Source organism: Ischnura elegans, chromosome 6, assembly GCF_921293095.1.
Source record: "Ischnura elegans chromosome 6, ioIscEleg1.1, whole genome shotgun sequence".
NCBI classification, from domain to species: Eukaryota; Metazoa; Arthropoda; class Insecta; order Odonata; family Coenagrionidae; genus Ischnura; species Ischnura elegans.
Window position 1 is genome coordinate 64,275,447 of NC_060251.1, and position 20,903 is coordinate 64,296,349.

The following is a 20,903-nucleotide window of genomic DNA, read 5'->3' on the forward strand; positions in this document are numbered from 1 at the left end:
GCACATTTGAAAGGGCACGAGAAAGATTTTCTAGCGATAAACATGAAATATTTCTGACAATTAATTAACTTTGAAAACACATACGTCAATTGCAATAACGCATACAGGCAATTACATGTCTATAGTTACCGTTAGAGAAATATGCAAATTATATTGAAATAAGGGATGTCTCTGGCTGTGGGGGCCTTCGTGAAGTTATGCAAGGAGAATCCGAAGCGTGATCATTTTTGTACCAGCAAATGAATTTGAATTTTTAAGCATCCTAATGTGCCTGAAAACGATCAAAGTAGAATAGCGAGCGTTGACCAAACAAATTTTCGTTTGAAACAAAACTATTATTCAGTGCGCACCTCACTGTGTTGTGGAGGGGTGCGGGAGTGGGGAAGATGCCCTCCGAGGTATTCTGCCTGGATTTACGAGCTGCATGTGCTTGTATTGTTCAGGCAAAGGCAGCATAATTTATTTAATTTCTCGTATTCTTTACTTTTGACCTTTTTTTTGTTGTGGTGAGGTGTTATATCGGGCCTGGTGACGGTTCTTATCGGAACGGCGTAAATCAACAAGATGAAGACAGGTGCTCACCAAGTGTTGTTTCTATATACTTTAAAAATCACTTTAGTTCATAATTCGATGTGCAGGGATTCAGGATGCTCCTATGATTTAGATATGAAGCATGAGTGGAAATCCTAAATCTTCTATCTACTCTTGATGTACACATTGTTGCTGTCGCTTTAGTTTTTGTGAAGCCGGCGGTGCCTAAGCGAAATTTCATCGCTGCGTTATTTTAAATTCAGTAGCCATGGCTCTCTCTCAAAATACTGACATTTCTCCCAGTACGAGTGATATTGAAAGACTGACGCCTGGTGAAAATGATAGGCATACTATAACCGATCTTTTAGATGTCAACGGTTATCCGCATGATTTAGGGAATGACCCAGGCTACGATGCAGTCGTTGGGAGATGCACTAGGAGTCAGTCAGAGTCGGCGTTTCAGCAGAGACGATACACAGCGAGAGAGATCCGTAGAATTAGGGAAAGGCTGCTTCGAACGCAGAAGCGACCAAACCCTCACGATCTGAGAAACTTTTCTCGTCGCCAACGTTTAGCTTTATTTTCGCTTGCCCTGGTGGACTTCGTCAGCTTCTGCTCCATGTCAGTGATGGCACCATTTTTCCCGAAAGAGGTATGTTGCTTTTAAAAACATAACAAATATCCTACTGCTTCGATTATGCCGAATTATCATATACCCTCGTTTGATTTACTCCTTTGCTTAAACTTTTCAGGCAGCAAATAAGGGAATGACTGACACTGTATCCGGCTTCGTCTTCAGTTTTTATGCTTTGGTCATGTTTTTAACTTCTCCTCTCTTTGGCAAATTGGTAAAACTCGTGATGATTATGTAATAATAGTCATGAGCTACAATTTACTTTCTGAAACGTGTTTCATTCTCTTATAGATACCTCACGTTGGTGCAAGGTTTCTTTTTATGACGGGAATGTTTGTCGCTGGATTCTGCAATGTTCTCTTTGGGTAGGTATAAGCATGGTACATCCGAAATTTCATGGCCCAAGGCCAATTCTTCAACTTATTTAACCCAAGAATATTTTATCTCCCCCCAAAGCATATTCCTAGTTGTGCCACTGCATTATAAAGTTCCACACTGAGTCAGACAAAGTGCACATCAGATGTGATTTTTCATAGACAATAGTTAAACCTTGGATGATAGCAGGCCAGGAGGATTCTTTTGTGCTTCCAAATTCGGATGATGTCATAGATTTAACCAGGTATTGACGTTCTTTGGAGGTCAAATAGGTGTCCGAGTACTGCATCTGAGTAATGGCTCACTTCCACGTGAATGGTTAATTTCCATAGTGTCACTATTGTTGCCTAGACCAATGGGTGACTTGTGGGAAGATTCATTTGAAGATCCAACAGCTTTCTAAATGTGGTCTTTTTCTGAGTAATCTGTATGAAATCGTTTCAGACTTGATGTGGTGGAAATGGGATATATCCACGATAAAATATAAAACAACATTAATTTTTCACACTTAAATGTACAGCACCACTGTCGACCATGTGGTTTAGGCACAATGATGTGGAGCTGTATATTAAAGTGTGGAAATTACTATTGGTTTTTTATATCCTATCATGGACAACAATCCCTCAGATAGGAGTGCATTATTGGAGGGAAAGTTGATTGGGTTGAGTCATGAGTGGAATGGGTTTTTTACGGCACCAAGCCAATACAGCTTTCGTGAGAGGTCAGTGAGTGGGATGAGGGTGTAGTAATCACAGGTAATTGGGTGTCTCCGTGAAAGGGAATTTCTCCAGTATTCTACCCTTAAAAGTGAGGAAGGAAAGGTGACACCTAGGAAACAGGTAATTGACCGATTTGTGGAGGAGAAACTAGGGAAGTTGGGGAAATGAAAGTGCCAATAGCTCCTCTTGTCTTACCTACTAATCAGGGGGTCTTCTGCAGGGTCAAGGTGAAATGAGGTAGGCGATTGGTAGCCATGGAGTAGGGGAAATAGGATGGGTACTGGAAGAAAGAGGTGACATTGAATAAGAGTTTTGGGGTCTAATTGTCATTACAAACTGGTATTTAGGTGGCGAGCCTCTGTAATGAGGCACACAAAACCCAGTAATCCATGTGCCAGTCTACTATTTCAGTCACGATATTAAAGGCTCATGGTGCATGAGAAAATATGGTATCTTTCATCTCCAATTTTTCCAATAAATTCAGATTTTAGGTCAGAGGGATTGACCCCATTATATTGTTCAAAAGCTTCCACATACCTCATGATGGACGTGCAATGTAAACTTTTGCTGCCCTATGTATGCCAACATACCGGGGCTACTCAGTATCCTGTCTTGTTAGTGTTAAGCTGTGTGGGCATTCATGTAATATGCCATTGCCTATTAAGGGAAAAAAATCTCTTTACTTAACTTTCCTCATGTATGCTGAACTGTGAGTGCGACTTCTGTATTTTTTAATATTGCTCAACCATCAACTTTAAAACAAAGGTGACCATCAAAAATAAAACCCGGGTCTGTTTATAAACTAAAGAGTTGGTTTTAGCCAAGTTATTTTTCATTTTGAATGTGACAAACTTCACATTGAATTGAAGCCCATTACTATTATATTTATGAAGTTTTTAATCATGGCTGATGTACTAAAGAAGAAAAAGAAAATAAGGGAATGTCACTATTGTTGCCTAGACCAATGGGTGACTTGTGGGAAGATTCATTTGAAGATCCAACAGCTTTCTAAATGTGGTCTTTTTCTGAGTAATCTGTATGAAATCGTTTCAGACTTGATGTGGTGGATAAATATCTTTCTGAAAAGTAAACATAATTTCTGCTTTAAATTCTCAGTCGCTTATTTCATCTATTTCCAGACTCCTTGGTTATATTGATGACAATTTGATATTCACTGTCTACTGCCTTGTGGTCCGAGGTACTGAAGCTCTAGGTGCTGCAGCTTATTCAACTGCAAGCTACACTTTTGTGGCAGATATATTTCCTGACAACATGGGATCTGTGATGGTGAGAATTTTTTGTTGTATTCCTCTGTATTTGTGTAATTGTTTACTCCAAAGATGTTGCTGATGTACATGCTTGCATGTAGTTAACTAGTTGCTTTCATTACCTTTTATAGTTTCCTGAAATATCCAAATGACATTTTGTCTGCCTGAGGGGATAATGTCTCATCTGTTTCGTTTGACTAATGGTTTGTCCTCTGCTGTTAATCCTCAGCCATTATCAATTAGTATTGGCGACTGTTATTGGTTGATATCCAGTCGTGATTGACATAATTTTTTATCCGCTGTCAGATATGTATATAATGCTAAAAGAATTGGAGACTCCCAATTGCAAAATTTTTCATGCATAAAATCCTGTGCTCACTTTTTCGTTTCCCCATTTTCGGAAAATCACTTGACTTCCATTATTATTATCAAGGCGTGATACTGCCTGAATCAAACAGTAACACGTCTTGAGAATGGAAGACAAGTCATTTTCCGAAACGTCAGCCTATACAACTGAAGGAACCTGGTGTAGAGCCTGAGAGGAATTCCCGAGTATCAGTGGTGTAACTACCCCCCAAAGCCTCAGAGAAATAAAAAAAATATTTAAAGATATTGTCTAGTTTTAAATTATAATAACTGCATCTGCTTTAAGTTAAATTTTACTTGGCAAAATGTTGGAAAATGTATTTAGGAAATGTCATTTTTTTTTATTTTCCCGGTCCCCCCCATTGCCTGGGGGGGAGGGGTTGCCACCTCAGGCCATCCGATCCCCCCTCCAAGCATATTCCTATTTACGCCACTGCCGAGTATTATTCACCCTGGAAAAATGGAAATTGTTAACTCTCTTCTGTTCGTTGATGCTATATGTTATGTAGTGCTTTATTATCCGTAAACATGAGTTCCTTAATCTGATTTTGTTTCCATTTTCAGGGAATACTCGAAACTTTTGTTGGCCTTGGTATGAGTGTTGGCCCTGCATTGGGTGGTCTTCTATATTCGGTAAGTTTTATGCTCCAATTTATGGAATTGATTTCTTGGTTATTATAATTTAGAGAGTTTAAATATTTTGTGTAGAGATTATGGTTTGAATTAGAATAACTGGTGGAGAAAGGGAAGTAAAGAGGATGTGGAAAAAGTGAATGGGGATTGTAAATTTGATTGTAACGTAAATTACAGTAGAAGCTCATTATAATGAGTGCTCTAAATGCTTTAAAAATATCTTGATATTCAGGGTGCTTGTTATATCATGAGGTGAAGGATGAAGCCCCTTAATTGTGGCCCTAGGAACAAGCACTTAAATTCACATATAGTTTTGGTGACCAGGTTGCTCTAGCCCAGTCAGTGCTGCTCAATTTTATCTTAATTCATCAAGATTGTGAATTACGTCGAAATTCAGGCACTGAAATGCCTTCTGAAATCTATTTATGAAAGTTATTTTTTTCCCATGATGGTATCTTGGTTCCTTTTAGTGTTATTAATGACATTAGCTGAGTTCACTTAGGATCAGAACAGATGAAAGACAGACAATACATTATGACAGCAAAGAGTGGAGGTGCAAGTAAAGTGCAGACTGATATTGGCTAGATGCTCCTCCAGTGGTCTGTCTTTCAAGCATTGTGTCCCTTGTGAATGTAGCGTAAAGCTGAGGAACCTCTGCCCTTTATCCTCAACACTGCTCTCTGCTGTAATGTGCTTGGCTAGATGCTTGTCTTTCACCCATTCTGCTTCTGCCTAAGTTAAGCTCAAAGAAGAACTACAAAAAAGTGCTACTGCAGGCAGTGTATTCAACGGGAGGTTGTTAATCATCAATATTTGTGTAACATTGTAGACCTGTAAGTTGGCTGCCTCATTAATGTCTAGTCATCTAGGCTATAATACGTCTAGGCATAGTTTTCTCTCCTGAAATGGATCTTCATTATCCACAACATTGATTTATTTAGTATGAATTCGTGATTGTCAAATAAGAATTTTGCTCTAAGGATTAAAAAGTGGAAAACAGTTGATATCCTAGTGATGAGTTCATTTTGTGACCATCACGTTCTGCATTTGAATTCTATGAAGTAGTCGTGCTTGGTACCAGCAGTGAGGCTTGGACAAAGTGTCAACACCACAGTGATGCTTGGATTATTCATAATTCAGATGTTGCGCTAATCTTGCATTATTTCTTAGAGTGGAATAACAGTAGTAATAGAGAAGAAACATTTCAAGGCGAGCTCTAACCCCCTGCTCAGGCACATTGCCAATGAGCCAACCCACCTTGACCCTGCTTCCAGGTGGTGCCTAGGAGTCTGACTTGCACCCACAGGAGTTCATTGCTTAAGTCTGTGCTGACTAAAATGTTCTAGACACCATAATGACTGCCACGACTGGTCATTTAGCCATTCAGTTGAGCTGTGCTTAGAAATTTAATCAGTATGGTTACATTTGTTGTAAACTTGATGCTTTGATGTACAGTGGTCTGATAATATAATCATACTCCTATGTTTTGTGTAATTATTTATGCTATTAGTGGTATAGAGGATGATGTTGATTACCTACAAATAAATTAGCTGATTCATGATGAAATAAAAACACAGTACTATTCCACAACCTTATATTTTTGACTGCAAAAATATAAGGTTGTGGAATAGTACTGTGTTTTTATTTCATCATGAATATCACATCGTTCCACCAAGTAACGCCTAAATCTGTTGATTTTAAATTAGCTGATAATTTTGATTACTTTCAAGTAAATTAGATTCCGTTGCTCCGAAGAGATATATTTTGTATACCCTCACAGGGACTTAAAGGCTTTGCTAATATATAAATTTTTTATGTTTTAATTAGAGATGGGTCGAATAGCAGATTTCTCGAATTCGAATATCGAATTCGAATATTAAATCATTGCTCGAATATTCGAATACCTCGAATCTCGAATACCTCGAATACTAAATGATGAATGCTGGAATGTTTGACTCGGTTGCCTATGCAGCAGGTAACACAAGATTTTGGGGAGTAATTTTGATTTCCTTTAAATGATTCAAACAGGAATTTAGCTGATTAATGAATATTTTAATTTTATGGAAACAATTTGGCATATAATTAATTCAACTAACATCGCTTTACCCCCACTCCTGCTGCCAAGTGCTAGCTGACAATCTGAGGCATTTTGCAAAATACAAGCTCTTTTCCACCGGATTTTCTTCAATTATTTTCAGTCCATCTTTGGGAATTCTCACGAGATAAGAAGATGAATTGGAATTGCTATCAGGGAGAAACCAAATATTCTGAGAAAATATCCCTTTGTCTGGGACTGTAACAATAAAGATTTATAGCACTATTCATAAATTGAAACTTGATATATGTTTTCGGAAAAAAATACCGCATCAACTTCTGAGAAGCTCTGCTGCTCATATCGAGTTTCGCCAGAATGCTAAGTCTCCGTCGTATTTTGACATTTATTTCTTTGCGTAAAATGCTTAAATAAACTCAGAAATACGTCGTGTTTGGTCTTATTCGTTTTGAAATTACGCGCACGTTACTAATATTTCAATTCAATAAAGGTGTGACATCAATTGACGAAAGTCATTCTTAGACACCTTTTGTGCTAATAGATGACTCATGCAGCGGTTGACCTCCACAGAAATGGGGAACTTCGAAGCTGGTAGGAAAAAAAAGGCCAGTGGGGGAGAAAAGGGAGGGCCCGAAACACGTTTCTATTGTTCTCGTGTAACTTGGTATTTTTTCGAAGCTAAGGTCTTCGTAATATGATCCCTGCGCGAGCTGTGACCTTTTTTTTATTTCGAAGAAGAGGAAAGCCTCAGAGGGGGGAGAGAGTGCTGAATGGAGAGGGATACCGCATCTTGGGAAATGCGCTAATGTAAGTATCCCACGGTACTCACGCAGCAGTTGACCTCCAGAAATGGGGAACTTCGAAGCAGGTAGCCAGAGAAAGGTCAGTGGGTGAGAAAAGGGGGGAGGGCGTGAAGCACGTTTTTATTGTTCTCGTAACTCGATATTTTTTTCGAAGCGAGGGTCTTCGTAATGCGATCCCTGCGCGAGCTGGGACCTTTTGTTTGATTTCGGAGAAGAGGAAAGCGTCAGAGGGGGTGAGGCGAGTGCTGAATGGAGGGGGATAGCGGATCGTGGGAAATGCCTAAGGTTGCTATCCCACGGTACGGAGGTTCTCCTGGTGGGGGGAATTGGGGATTTTCGGATTTTTTCACCCGACCATTTTCGGTTCCCCTCGACGAACTCTTTTCACCGCTAAAATCCACCAATTTGATGTAATTCGACAACGTGAGTATCACGGCGCTGCGAGCACTAAATGACTACAGTTCTCTACATTTTTCCGAGTCAACTACCAACGACGTGTGTGCGACAGTGTATGACGCGAAATTCAAAGTATTCGAGGTATTCGAGGCGGTACTTTTCGCATAACTATTCGAAACCTCGAATATCGAATACTTTCTAGTATTCGAGGTATTCGAGTATTCGCGGATACTATTCGCACATCTCTAGTTTTAATCATAAGCCTTTTGATGATACATTGCCAATCTTTCGTTATAACATGATTCTTGCTATATGCCACTCTCACTATAATGAGCTTCTACTGTTCATGGATTCTGGTAGACTGAGATTTTTTTGGCGAGTTTTTTGGTTTTTAATTGACTTGGGTCTTTATTATATTTTATATTTATATATGTATCTTCCTATCGTCATTCTTCATCACCATTAATAAATACTATATTGCCGTGTTAGTCATCATGCTTATCATTAATGGTACAATGATCATATTTGATGCCTAAGCTTTAACTGCCATAAGCTTGACAGTGGTAAATGCTGCTTAAACTTATAATCCTCTAATATTAGCTGATACATACAGTGGAACCTCGTTAAAGCGAGTACGGGCTATAGCGACACCCCCGCTATTACGAGAAATAGCCGATGCACCGTCAATTGACCCTATAATAAGCGTGTTAAAAAATTCGTTTTTACGAGACCCTTTCGGTGTTGGCTCTCGCCATAGCGAGGGTTTCACCGCCGGAAGACTTTCATCAAGACTCCTTAACCTCTGTAATTGCTAGCGATCTGTTAAAAATGAAGTTAATGGAGTGCTCAGTCTCAAATTTATGTGGTAAACTGTCGTTCGATAAATATAATGATTGACGAAACAATGCTTTGCATGATTTTTTATTAAGTGCTGTGCTTATAAATTCTTTGAATAGTTAGTCGTTATTTGAGTAAGAAAATTTAGTGATGCAAAAAACATCGCCTTTTGCCTGGATTTATGCTTACGTTTATCGGATAGATGTTTATCTGTCGCCGCACCACTCCTGTTCCTGTATATCTGTTCGCAACAGGTATATTGGCTATTATTTGCTCCATCTCCGGTATAGCGACAATTCGCTATAGCGAGTGTTTATTAGTGCACCGTAGGGTGTCGTTATATCGAGGTTGCACTGTACATAGTTAGCCCTTTCACTCCATATGATGTGGTATGTATTTTTTCTTATGAGTTACCTATTTCTCTAGATGCGTGATGTGCATTTCTTGCAATTGTTTATCATGTTCTTCAACCCATCATGCTCATGAATAATATTTCATTGGAGTGGAAGGGATAATATGAATTATTGGAATTTTATTTTGCAATGAGATTTTAAATTGGTGATTGGGATTATTTTTTACTTCAATATCATCAAGGTAAAAGGAGTATCCTACTTAATTCTAGTTCATTGCTTGTATTTGATTCTAATCCTGGCTTGGGTTATCAAATTGAAGGTTTTTATCTACAGTGGATTTGGTTATTTTTTCCATAAACTATTCAGGGTAAATAACCATTTACTCATCTTGCTTATCATTTTGTAATTTTGGATGGGAAAGTTTGAAACCTAACCGCTTGAAGTGATGGTGAATTTTGATAGTGAATTTGTTCAAAATGCTTTTTGATTCCTCGGAGTGTCTGGATAGAGGATAAGCTAACCTTAAAAATGCTTGAGGTTTTGTTATTTTGTAAGGGGGGTTCCACTGTGCAGTAATAGAAATTTCATGAAGTCTGTTTTCTAATTTCAGAAAGTTTACAACACTTGAGTGCTGATTGAGCTTAAAATAATCAATCAATGAAAATAAGAATCTGATTTATTAAATTATTTTTTCTCTATCATCCTGAATTTCAATGAATACACTTATGTATATCATCTACACCTCAAGTTTCCATTGTCGTTCTTAAAAAAATGTTATCATTGTTGGAAGCATCTCCCCAAATCTAAGTAATAATTCGATACCTCCTTCACAATTGCTCAACAATCACCCATCGAATCAAATCCATTCATCCAGTGGCCCAACAATACAAATGTGCTCAGCTGGCTGTAGCCAGAGCACAAACACTCACCTTCAAAGCTTGGAGAATTGTAGGTAAGCGTTATGCTCTGGATACTGCCAGCTGAGTGCATTCGTATTGTTGGGCTACTAGATGAACGGATTTGATTTGATGGGCGATTGTTGAGCATTTGTACAGTGGAGGTGTCAAAAGGCCGCTATACACGGTGAATGATCATGCGAATGATCATGCTGAATGATCACGTGATCATTCACAGGATCTTGAGAGCAAAATAGAGCATGTTCTAATTTTCACTGAATGATCATGCGCATGAAGGTTCATTCACGAATTGTTCCGTTATACACGGTGAATGATAATGCGCATGATCATGCTGAATGATCATGCGAATGAAATCATTCGCCGTGTATAGCGGCCTAAATACATTTCGTGCAACCTCAATTCGTGAATGTCTCTCCATGGAACATTAAATAACTCTCTTAAGTACAATTCATATTGTCACGAATTTATATAATCCCCAGAATCTTTTGGTGAAGGTTATTTTTTAAATGAACACAATTCTATTTTAAAGCATATTTAGGTCCATTGGGTAGTCAAAAACACATTGAAGTTTGTGCATAATTGTCTTTGATCTAAAATGTGGCTTAGTTCAAAAGATTTCTCCAGCAGTTATGTACATGTTACTCTTATATGGGAATATGGATTCAGAATAATGATGGTCTGATACAGGCTTTTAAGTTAACTCCCTTTTTGGGATCATCACTTTGTAAAATGTAAATTTTAATGAAAAATTGATGTCAGAATTGTTTTGAAATGTATTCAAGTGTTGTTTTGTTGTTCTATGGTTGGCAGTAGAGATGAGGGTAGAACCCTCATTCTAGATGTAGCCATTCGAATGTGAATTTCACACTTTCTGAGTGGGGGGTTCTACCTTGGGGTATCCATGATGAAAACAATGATTCTAAATACCCAATAAAAGGCATCACAATTTTTTTGTGATGCCTTAGAGTATTTGGATGTAATTGGACACTATTTTATCAATTTTGCTTTGCAAATGGAGTGACTAAGGGCCAGTTTTATAATCTATGGTTAATGTTAACCATAAGATGATACAGTCTTTCACTTTTCGTGTAGGTGGTTAAAAATTCTGGTTGGCTAAGTTCAGACATCAAGCTAACCAGAACAGTCGGCCACCACCAGGTTAAGTGGAAGGTTGTTTCATCTTATGGATAGTGCTTACGAGGATAATAAAATTGGCTCTAAACGTATTCCTTATTATAATAGATGTACAAATTCATGGTGGAGCCATCTTTTTGGACATATATTCTACCTTTTATGTACCAGTTTTTGTGGTTTTCGTGGGAATACTTATATGAAGTTTAGGAGTACGTACATATTTACCCAGCAATTTTTTGCAATGCTTGCTTTAAAATTAGCTAATATAATTTTCTTTTTATGAAAATGGCTCCGTATTTTAGCTAGGGGGATTTGGTCTCCCATTCTATGTGCTTGGAGTGCTCATGATGATCATTGTTCCTGTGAACTTCTTTCTTTTACCTCGTGGTGATGGTGAGTGATTCCTCCCCCAGCTCATTGTCCTTGTGCCATTTTTGTTGCCATGGTTGATATTTTTTAGGTCTGAGTACCTACATTTATATGCTTTGGTCTTGCAAAATTTCATCATAGACAAGGATTTTTTTTGGCATTCTGTTTTCATTGTGATATGTGCTGCTGTCAATTCTTGATTATCTATGCCAGCGGTTCCCAAACTGGGGGTCGCGGGCCGTTCGGAAAGGGATCGCGAGATGTGCGAATAATAAAGTGAACTATGTACTTAAACTTAGAGAACCATTTTTAGGGGGTCGCGGCTAAAACGTATGGGCTAAAATGGGTCGCAGAAAGAAAAAGTTTGGGAACCGCTGATCTATGCTAATGATTGTAAGGCTGTGACCTGAGCAATCAAAGAACACTGTAAACAAGAAAATAAAGAATATAGCAGAAAATTTTCTCGGGTTTTCCACTGGTTGATGTCGTCCATGTCTCCCGACGTTTCGATCCGCGACTTCCGAATGCATTCGGAATCGCATTCGGAAGATCCCCTGAGGATGATCAGCAAGCTGCGGATCGAAACGTCGGGAGACATGGATGACATCAACCGGTGGAAAACCCGAGAAACTTTTCTGCAACTGATACGCCGGGAAAACCTAAGATCATAAATAAAGAATATGGTTGGAATAAGGACATTTTACATAATTTTTTTTGGAGAATATTCAGGATATTTTCTTATTCATATCAATCTTTTTTGCCAGCAATTAAGATATATGTATCAAACTTTTGTAGATTTTCATAATTATTGCTTTCAGAATATTCTTTGAGATTTTATGTGCAGGGAGGAAAAAAGGGCTTGGGTAATCTGTAAACTGGATAATTGAGGGTTGACTGCATTTCTGGTTTAAACTGAATGCCATGAATGTCTAATGTGTGTTTAATTTTCAGTCTCAAATTTGTGTTAGGATACCTTGTAATGCATTCGTTGCAAAAGAGACTTTGTTATTGAAATATGATTTGATGCTTTCCCAGCGAATTATGTGGTTAAACTGTTCTCAGGATTCCCACCGGGTTAATTCTTTCATAACGGAAATGAAATAAATCTACATTCGGCCCTGATGATGAGCACCAAGATGGAGCTAGAAACGTTGGCCGTTTTTAAAGAATCAACCTGGTGGGAATCCCAAGAACAGTTTACCTAGACTTTGTTATCGTTGTTATGTGCTTTTTTTCCTCGTCACAGTTTTTGCTGATTATCTTGCACCAATGTGAAGTTAACACCTCAGTGATTGGTTTGCTAAATGTCTGTGATGCTTTCTGAGTACTGTATAAGTTGAAGTTAATTGTCGAAGCTGCTAACCTTTCTGGCTCGTTTAGAATGATGTCACATATGTGAAAATTCATGTCTAAATATTGATTCAATTAATTAATTGATTACCTGACATTTGCTGCCATTATTACCCTTGCTCTTAAAAAAGTTCCTGATTTGAGCAATGTTGGATGAACTATTGCCTATTTGTTTGTTTTCTTTTTACTGTTTCAGAAGGTCTTCCAGGAAATAAATATTTTTTTTTAGGAAGAGCACCTTTTAATATGAATCATCTTGCACATTCATTCATTCCATTAAAATTTTCATTTCATCTTCCTTTGCTTCTTTCCTGTTGTTTTACATATTTACCATCAATTATTTCTTAGCATTGGAAGTAAAGTGGCACAAATAATCACTAAAAAAGAAACGTATCCTTAGCTTGCCATTATTACAGCAATCCGGTCATCCATTTCCCTTACATCCACAGCTATCTCAGATGTGAACTTAGACGTGTTGGCTTTCATGTCAGCTAAATTTTGTGCCAATTACCTCATCTTCACCAGTTTTCCTCTCTTTCTGAATGCAAACAAAACCATGCGCCCTCCTCGCTGCTCGAACACAGCAGTGTTTGAAGTATTCAACTACTATTTTCACCTTTGTGCTGTCACTCAGGAGATTTTCCTGGTCCATAATCTAATTTCCCTCACCTGAAGCCCTGATTTTTTTATTTCCTGAACTGTTAGTGCCTGGAATTTCAGCATCAGTGCATATACCCTAAAATTAATTTTAAAAGATGTCAAATTACCAACAATTTCTGTGAATATGTATATCCTCATCAAATTCACTATGATGAATTTGAAATTAAGGGGAATGGTGATTTTTTTTTTCATTCCATGAAATGGAGAATGATCCAGTGTTATAACGGTATTGATGACTGTTATTCTGATGAGTGAAATCAGCTAAAATTATTAATAAAATCCATACTTACTACTTAATCAAAGGTCATTTTGGTATCTACAGGGTGTGTCCTGAAAGTAGTAGGACTGAGTCGAGAACAAAAAATGTATTTCTCATATAGGTGCATCGCTTCAAAAATCTTCAAAGTAGCCCCCTTGGGCATCGACACAACTCTGCCAGCGAGTTTTCCACGCAGCATACGCTTCCTGGAAGGCTGACACCGGGATGTCCTTTACAGCACGCGTCACGGCCTTTTGGAGAGCTTCCACCGACCTGTGGTGACGCCCTTTCAGAGGGGTCTTGAGCTTGGGGAAGAGAAAGAAGTCCGGGGGGGTCCGGGCTGTAGGGTGGGTTGTCACGCCGTCTTTCGCCAGGTAGTCAACGACAATGAACGCGGTGTGGGCCGGCGCATTGTCATGATGAAGGATCCGCGAAGCGGCGATGGCTGGTCGGACGCGGAAGATGCGTTTTCGCAGTCTTTCCAGTTATTGCACGTAAAAAGCTGCATTAACGGTTTGCCCTGGTGGCACAAACTCACTGTGGATGACACCTTTCGAATCGATGAAGCACATTAGCATGGATTTTTGCTTCGATTTTGACATGCGAGCTTTTTTGGGTTTCGGCGATGTCGCTGTGTGCCATTCTGCACTTTGCCGCTTCGTTTCTGGGTCGTACTCAAACGTTGAGCGACTGATCTGCTCATGGCACTATCCCCGTAAGCTGCCTTGATGAGTTCATGGGTCTCCTTGCCGCTTTTCTCGAGTTTAATGCAGAATTTCACTGCGTAACGCTTCTCCACTAAATGTTCCATGACGCACCGTGACGGGGTCACTTGACAGAGGTCTGGAAGAAATACGATTCACACTCCGCAAGAGCTCAGAGCCGACTGCCGCGCGTTCGCAGCGCTTTATTAGAGTCCCTTCCACCACCTGCAACCCAGAAAACTCCCGTCCGACCGTCCGTGTGTGTGGGAAAAAATCAGTCCCACTACTTTCAGGACACACCCTGTAAATCAGTTAAATTGCTATTAAGCCATAAATGCAATGAATCTATCTGGTTACTAGAAAAATGCTGTGAAATTCTTGGTGTCTGAGAAGGCAATGAAGGTAATATTAGCACTAGGCAAGTTTCCAAGCTGTAGGTAAATTATAAATAAACCAATTTTAAATTGATATTGGTAATGTAAAAATTTATTGAGCAGACTTCGTGATATTTTTCATCAAACTCAGGTGACAGAATTTTGCAAAAGTTGGTGAAGCTGCTTAAAAATGTTCATTTTTGATGGCAAAGAAGATAATCCTCTTACCAAACCCTTTCAGTACTACGTCTATCTGTACTTTCCATTTACCTTTCTAGGGAAATATTTTTAGGCTGGATATTGCCTAAAAATTCTATTGATAATGCCTATGTTGATAATTCATCATATATGTACCACCAACTTTTTTTGTGAATTCAGAAAGTTTCAATATGGATGAATGCTTCACCAGATTCCCATCTGGAGAGCTGTTCTATCAGAGCTGCTGTTTCAATAGCTAACTCTTCCGCCATCCTCAGGGCATTGAGTCAGCTCAATTTTGGGCATCTTTTTATCTTATTCAAGTGCACTTAAATTTTATTTTCATATTTTGACTCAACGCCCTGAGGACAGAATGGCAGAGTTAGCCATTGAAACGTCGGCTCTGATAGAACAGTTCACCTGGTGAGAATCCTGTGTAATATTCATCCACATCGTATGCCGGGAGAGCACCATGTCTTAAGTTTCAATATACATATGTACAGTTGAGGACCTCAAATCCAGAAAGCTTGGGAACGAAGGGCTTCTGGATTTCTGGTTTTTCTGGATTTCTGGTCTTCATAGTATATTTAGTAAATTAATTAATTTATACATGTGCTCAGGCTCTTGTACTTGATATTTGATATCCTTGTGTGTCCCTGACAAGGTTCTTAGCTTATGGTTGGAAGGAAATTACTTAGCTTTTCTACAAAAACACACACTTTATTGCCGACTAGTTTCGGTTACACTGTACCATTTTCAAGACTAGTGATACACATAAGAATTTGCCGGTATATATACTCTGTGGTCGGGTGATTGGAGGGGAAGGGGAGAGGTAAGTGACGGAAGGGTGAAGGTGAGAAGGGATAGGGGAAAAACCAGAGGGAGTTACATATAACTACATATCTAGTATCTATAACTATCTATCTAGATTAATAACTACCTCTGGTTTTTCCCCTATCCCTTCCCACCTTCACCCTTCCCGTCACTTTCCTCTCCCCTCTCCCCTTCCCCTCCAATCACCCGACCACAGAGTATATATACCGGCAAATTCTTATGTGTATCACTAGTCTTGAAAATGGTACAGTGTAACCGAAACTAGTCGGTAATAAAGTGTGTGTTTTTGTAGAAAAGCTAAGTAATTTCCTTCCAACCATAAAATGGAATTCTACAAAGTAAAGGCCTCAACAATTCAGTGCATCAACTTCTTAGCTTATGTTCACTGTGTGTGCTAACTTCCTACTCGTCCCAGAACAAGGCTTGGAGAGTGGTGCCACGAGGTGGCAAGTCAAAACACTACGCAAAGGAATTTTCAAATGTTCTGGATTTCTGGTTTTCCGGATTTGAGGTCCTCAACTGTATTTCAAATGAGCCAGGCCACTGGTGAAAATTTTCTTTTTTATGGAATTTAGGGTGTAGATTCTGTTCAAAGTCACCTATTTTGGGCATCTTTTTATCTTATTCAATTGGTCATGTAATTTATTTTCATTAGATTTTATATAAAAAACTCAAATTTTAGGCGTGGACATGGAGGGTCGCAGTGGATCAATCATTGAGATGATGAGAGTTCCATCAGTGATTGTTACCAGTTTTGTGATAGTAGTTGCCTCAAGCACATGGGGATTTCTGGATCCAACATTAGAACCACATCTTCGTCAGGTTAGAAGCAACACAATTAATTGCATGAATGTGTAATCCCTAATTTATTTGCTCTTCAACTTGCATTTTTGATTTATACGTTATATTGATATCATATGGTCAGTTTTCAAGTATAAATTGTTAAATTTTTGATAGTGGTCACATTTTTTGCTTTTGGTAATCATAATTGTTTTGCAGAAGTAATTTTACTTGCTCATTATCTATTCCTCCCATCAGTTATAATATTTCAGTACATACTTAATCATTAGTGTCCCTTATGCCAAATAAGATAACGTAGTTACAAGCAAAATTGTAAAACTTCTACTTCATGATGGGAGGAAATAATGAGTCTCTCTTAAAGGTGGACAATAATTTTCTTTGACCATTTGAGAAAACAATAAGGGAGGTCATGTAATGGTGAACAGTGGCAGTCGGTTTTACGAGTCGTCACTCCGTATTTTTCTTTGGGAGTACTTATCCAGGACAATTGTGTTTATGATTCACATACATAGGTGTTAATTTGATGTGTGAGTTAGAAGTGAACATTTCACACTTTAAATCGTTATTTGTCACATTTAGTTTCAGTTGTCCGCAGAGGAAGTGGGGCTCATCTTCTTGCTGTTTTCTGCCGTTTATGCCGTATCAAGTCCTATTTGGGGTTGGCTTGCTGATCGCCTCAGCAGTCACTGGTCCATGATGGCATGGGGCCTTATAGCATCCACCATTGGTTTGCTTCTGCTTGGACCATCACCCATCATTCCTTTTCTAAAAAGGTGAGACTTTGCATATGAACCATTCTTATGTCAGCTTATTTTTATGTTTGAAAATGGTGGAAAATGAAAGAAAATTGTAAAATGTATAAAGGAGTTATTCCTCCAGAGGTATTATTATTTAAAGCATGTACTTGAAACTTCTCACCCTTTTCAATGAAATGGCTGAGGATAAGGGAATAGAAGCGGTAGAGAGAAAGAAATACATGTAACTGTTTCTGTAACCGTTTCTTTTGTGCATATTCACGTGGATTTCGTTAAAACATACTTTTCATCCAGCAAGCTCTATACAATCAAAAGAAAAAATAGGTAATTTTATTTTTTGAACTCTGGTCATATTGGCAATATAAAAATTATTTAATTTTTTTTGTCATTTCTAGTTCTCTTTGGCTTAACCTGGTGGCTCTGTCAATTTTGGGGGTTGCTGTTGCCCTGACTCTTCTGCCAACATTTCAAGGAGTTTTGGACAATGCCATGTAAGTTTCTTGGAGTGCTGCAAATTATTAATGGTGGCTAAAGATACGCCTGCTGGCCAAGACAAACTGCTCACCTCGGAACACCTTTAAATCCACCTCTACCTTCCAGCATATTTTTTTCTCCTATCTCAATACGCCAAGATCCACCATTCCCTCCAAACCTTCACACTCACCACTTGAGCCACTTAGATACTCAGCACTCCCATCTCCTCCCAACGTCTCCATGTCCATATACAGTATGTGCATACAGGGTGCATGTCTACACATACAAAGTGTTTCAGGAGGAATCTCCAATACTTCAGGAGGTGTTAGGGGAGACAATTTTAAACATTTTTTTCATCCATAAACATGGGGTTGCAACTCCTTAGTTACTCAGCTGTAGCAATGCAAACATTTTTTGGATGCACTTTGCAGTTGCTATGAAAACAGTTTTTCTTGGGTATCTAGTAGAGATGGGTCAAATGGCAGATTACTCGAACTCTGATATTGAATACGAATATTAAATCATAGCTCAAATATTCGAATATCTTGAATACTAGAATTGCACAAAGCATTTTAAATGCTATTCTTATATTTCACTTAACGAATGTAAAATAAAAAGGCGTATAAGGTAAAAAAGTAATTTTCGGTTGCACTTTTCCTAAGGTTATTCCTTAATGTTTTTGTTGGGTGATACTGTTTAGACGGACTTTTTATCTCCAAAGCAAATTGATTTTTATCATCTCAACATTATTTGAATCTTGAAATACACTGCTTTTGAATCGTGGATCAAGAATAATGGCAAAATTCTTCTTTTTCCAGAAATTAATGCCTCCTTTTAATGGAAAACAGCAAATCATTGACAAAATCTTGTTGATGACCATGCAAAAACTTCTTAGTTTTTAGGAAATTGATAATGCTACTCACAAGGGGGATAACTTAAGAAACTGTGACTACACTTCCACTTGCAAGAAATGTTACTCCTTCAAAAACATCCAGAACATTAATCGATTGCTCGATAGTATCCCACTGTGGTGGAGTTATGTCTACATTAAAACTCAGGTTGGAGGTAGCTAATGTTATTTCTTGCTTCTGTTCCAGAAGACGCCTCCTCATTTTCAAAAGCTAGTTCCAATATGTAGGTTCATCCTGGATGAGCTAAGAATGAGAAGTGGTGGAAATAATTTTTTTAATGTTGGTGTATTGATGGTATGCATTCTGTCAGGGCCGTTCTATGGGGTCGTTGAATTCACCGACGAGACGCCCCCAATTTTTTTACTACAATTTAATGAAAATTTTGATAATTTTTCAGCTTTCACACGTCAATGCAGAGCTGTAGTGTGGCATAAAGAAAAAAACTGACGTCAGGGGAAGCCAGGATCCTTGTAGTCTTCGAATTCGTGATGATCTTTGCGATTGGTGGAACATTTCGGAAGCTGTAGCTAATTATCCAGGCTATTGTTGGGGAGAGGCGGCACGAAAAATTCTAAAACACGAGTAATACAAACTTTCACTTTGATTTCTTGTAATTTTCAGCCTATACGTAAACCAATCAATCTATTATTGTCTTTGCACATTTTATGTTATTTTAGATTGCTTCCTGGAATCATTGGTAGCTTTCTTTTCTTGTCTGCAATCTTTTTTGCGGCAATAACGTGATTTCACTCGTATTCTTTCTGCTCTGCGTAAAACCTAGTTTCTTAATACCATGTATCTGTGGCTGCGAGATAACAGATTCAGAAACATTTTTGCACGAATGCTTAAAAGCACTGTGCAACGTCAGAAACACTGTCTGGTCCCATGCCACGTATTCGCTTCTCGGAGAAGTTACCCGGGATGCAGATCTGTGATCACCGAACACGATCGTGCACTGCGATGCTTGGAAAACAGGAACAGGTATTCCTGTGATGGCAACTGGCTTGTGATCACCCCATTGCCCAGCAGTGGTTATAGGAAACCAGGGCTTAAGGCAAACTGCCTACGCTAGCAAAGTGTCTGGCTATGACTCATGCTATTTCTACTTCCCCATCCTCATTTCCGTCACTCCTACTATTCCCTTCCTCTCCAGATTGACGTTGGCGTTGATGTCTGAGTGCGATGAAATCTCCAGTTCCCTTGAGCCGTATTCAACCATATGTGAGTTAAGGGCAATAATTGCGCGTTTGCGATATGAAATATACGTATAATGATAGCAGATTACATTTTTATTCATTTACGATTCGTTGACCTTTCAAGAATCTTCAAAAATTACTAAAAATTCATATGCCAAGTAAATTTTGAACATTTCTTGTCAGCAAGTAAATAAAATACTTCCATTTTATGATGTGAATTCTAATGGAAATAATAGGCCTGGTGTAGCCATGCATTAAAATGCAAATTCCCTACCGCTTTTGCGACCAATTTTATTATTTTTTACGAAGATTGCAAAAAACATTGAAGGAGTATGAACTCATGCATGAATGATCTGCAACACGGATAAGTCACAACCGGATAATCGGGAGTCTGCTGTAATTAAGGTTGGATGAAAATGTGTGATTATAATTATAATACTACGTTTGTGCAATCTCACCCATTTTGAGATAGTTTCAGACCATATTAATGTCACATTTTCATCCAACCTTAATTATTTAATGTCCTGTATAACCTCATTTATTTATTAATATTTCTTGCTATTTTTTCAGTGAAGGTGGCTGTCGGGAGGACTTAGGGACTTACAGCTTAGTGGCAGGAATATGGTCGTGCATGTATTCCTTGGGGTAAGTATACTATTTGTCTGCTTACTGTCAAAATATGACACAGAATATATGTAGGACACATTAATAATTGTTAAGGCTGGGTATGAAAAACTATTTGTTTGATTTAATTCATTTCCTTTTTCAAAATTATAGAATTTCTCGGATAAGTAGAAGTTGAAGTAATTAATGGGGTTTAAAAATATTTAATTCAGTGAAATAATTTTTGCTCAATTCTTCCCATCATTCTTCATGGTGGGGCCTATTTTGTCATGTGAAAGCTATAAGTTTTCATTTTTAACGTCTAAAAATAATTATAAAAGTGCTTCATCTATTCTTGTATAGCTGAGTGAAACATGCTTAAGTATTGATCCTGTT

At 38.3% G+C, this 20,903-nt stretch overlaps 1 protein-coding gene across 1 annotated transcript in view; it reads left to right on the top strand.

Moving 5' to 3' along the window:
• LOC124160884 (MFS-type transporter SLC18B1-like) overlaps positions 1-20,903 on the top strand; it is a 27,727-nt gene continuing 6,824 nt past the window's right edge. Inside the window, exons 1-10 of the mRNA XM_046537000.1 lie at positions 1-1,183; positions 1,284-1,379; positions 1,457-1,530; positions 3,399-3,546; positions 4,458-4,526; positions 11,322-11,412; positions 16,450-16,589; positions 17,148-17,341; positions 17,719-17,814; positions 20,475-20,549. Coding sequence (XP_046392956.1) covers positions 800-1,183; positions 1,284-1,379; positions 1,457-1,530; positions 3,399-3,546; positions 4,458-4,526; positions 11,322-11,412; positions 16,450-16,589; positions 17,148-17,341; positions 17,719-17,814; positions 20,475-20,549 — 1,367 coding nt within the window. The 5' untranslated portion in view covers positions 1-799. The remainder of the gene's footprint in view (positions 1,184-1,283; positions 1,380-1,456; positions 1,531-3,398; positions 3,547-4,457; positions 4,527-11,321; positions 11,413-16,449; positions 16,590-17,147; positions 17,342-17,718; positions 17,815-20,474; positions 20,550-20,903) is intronic.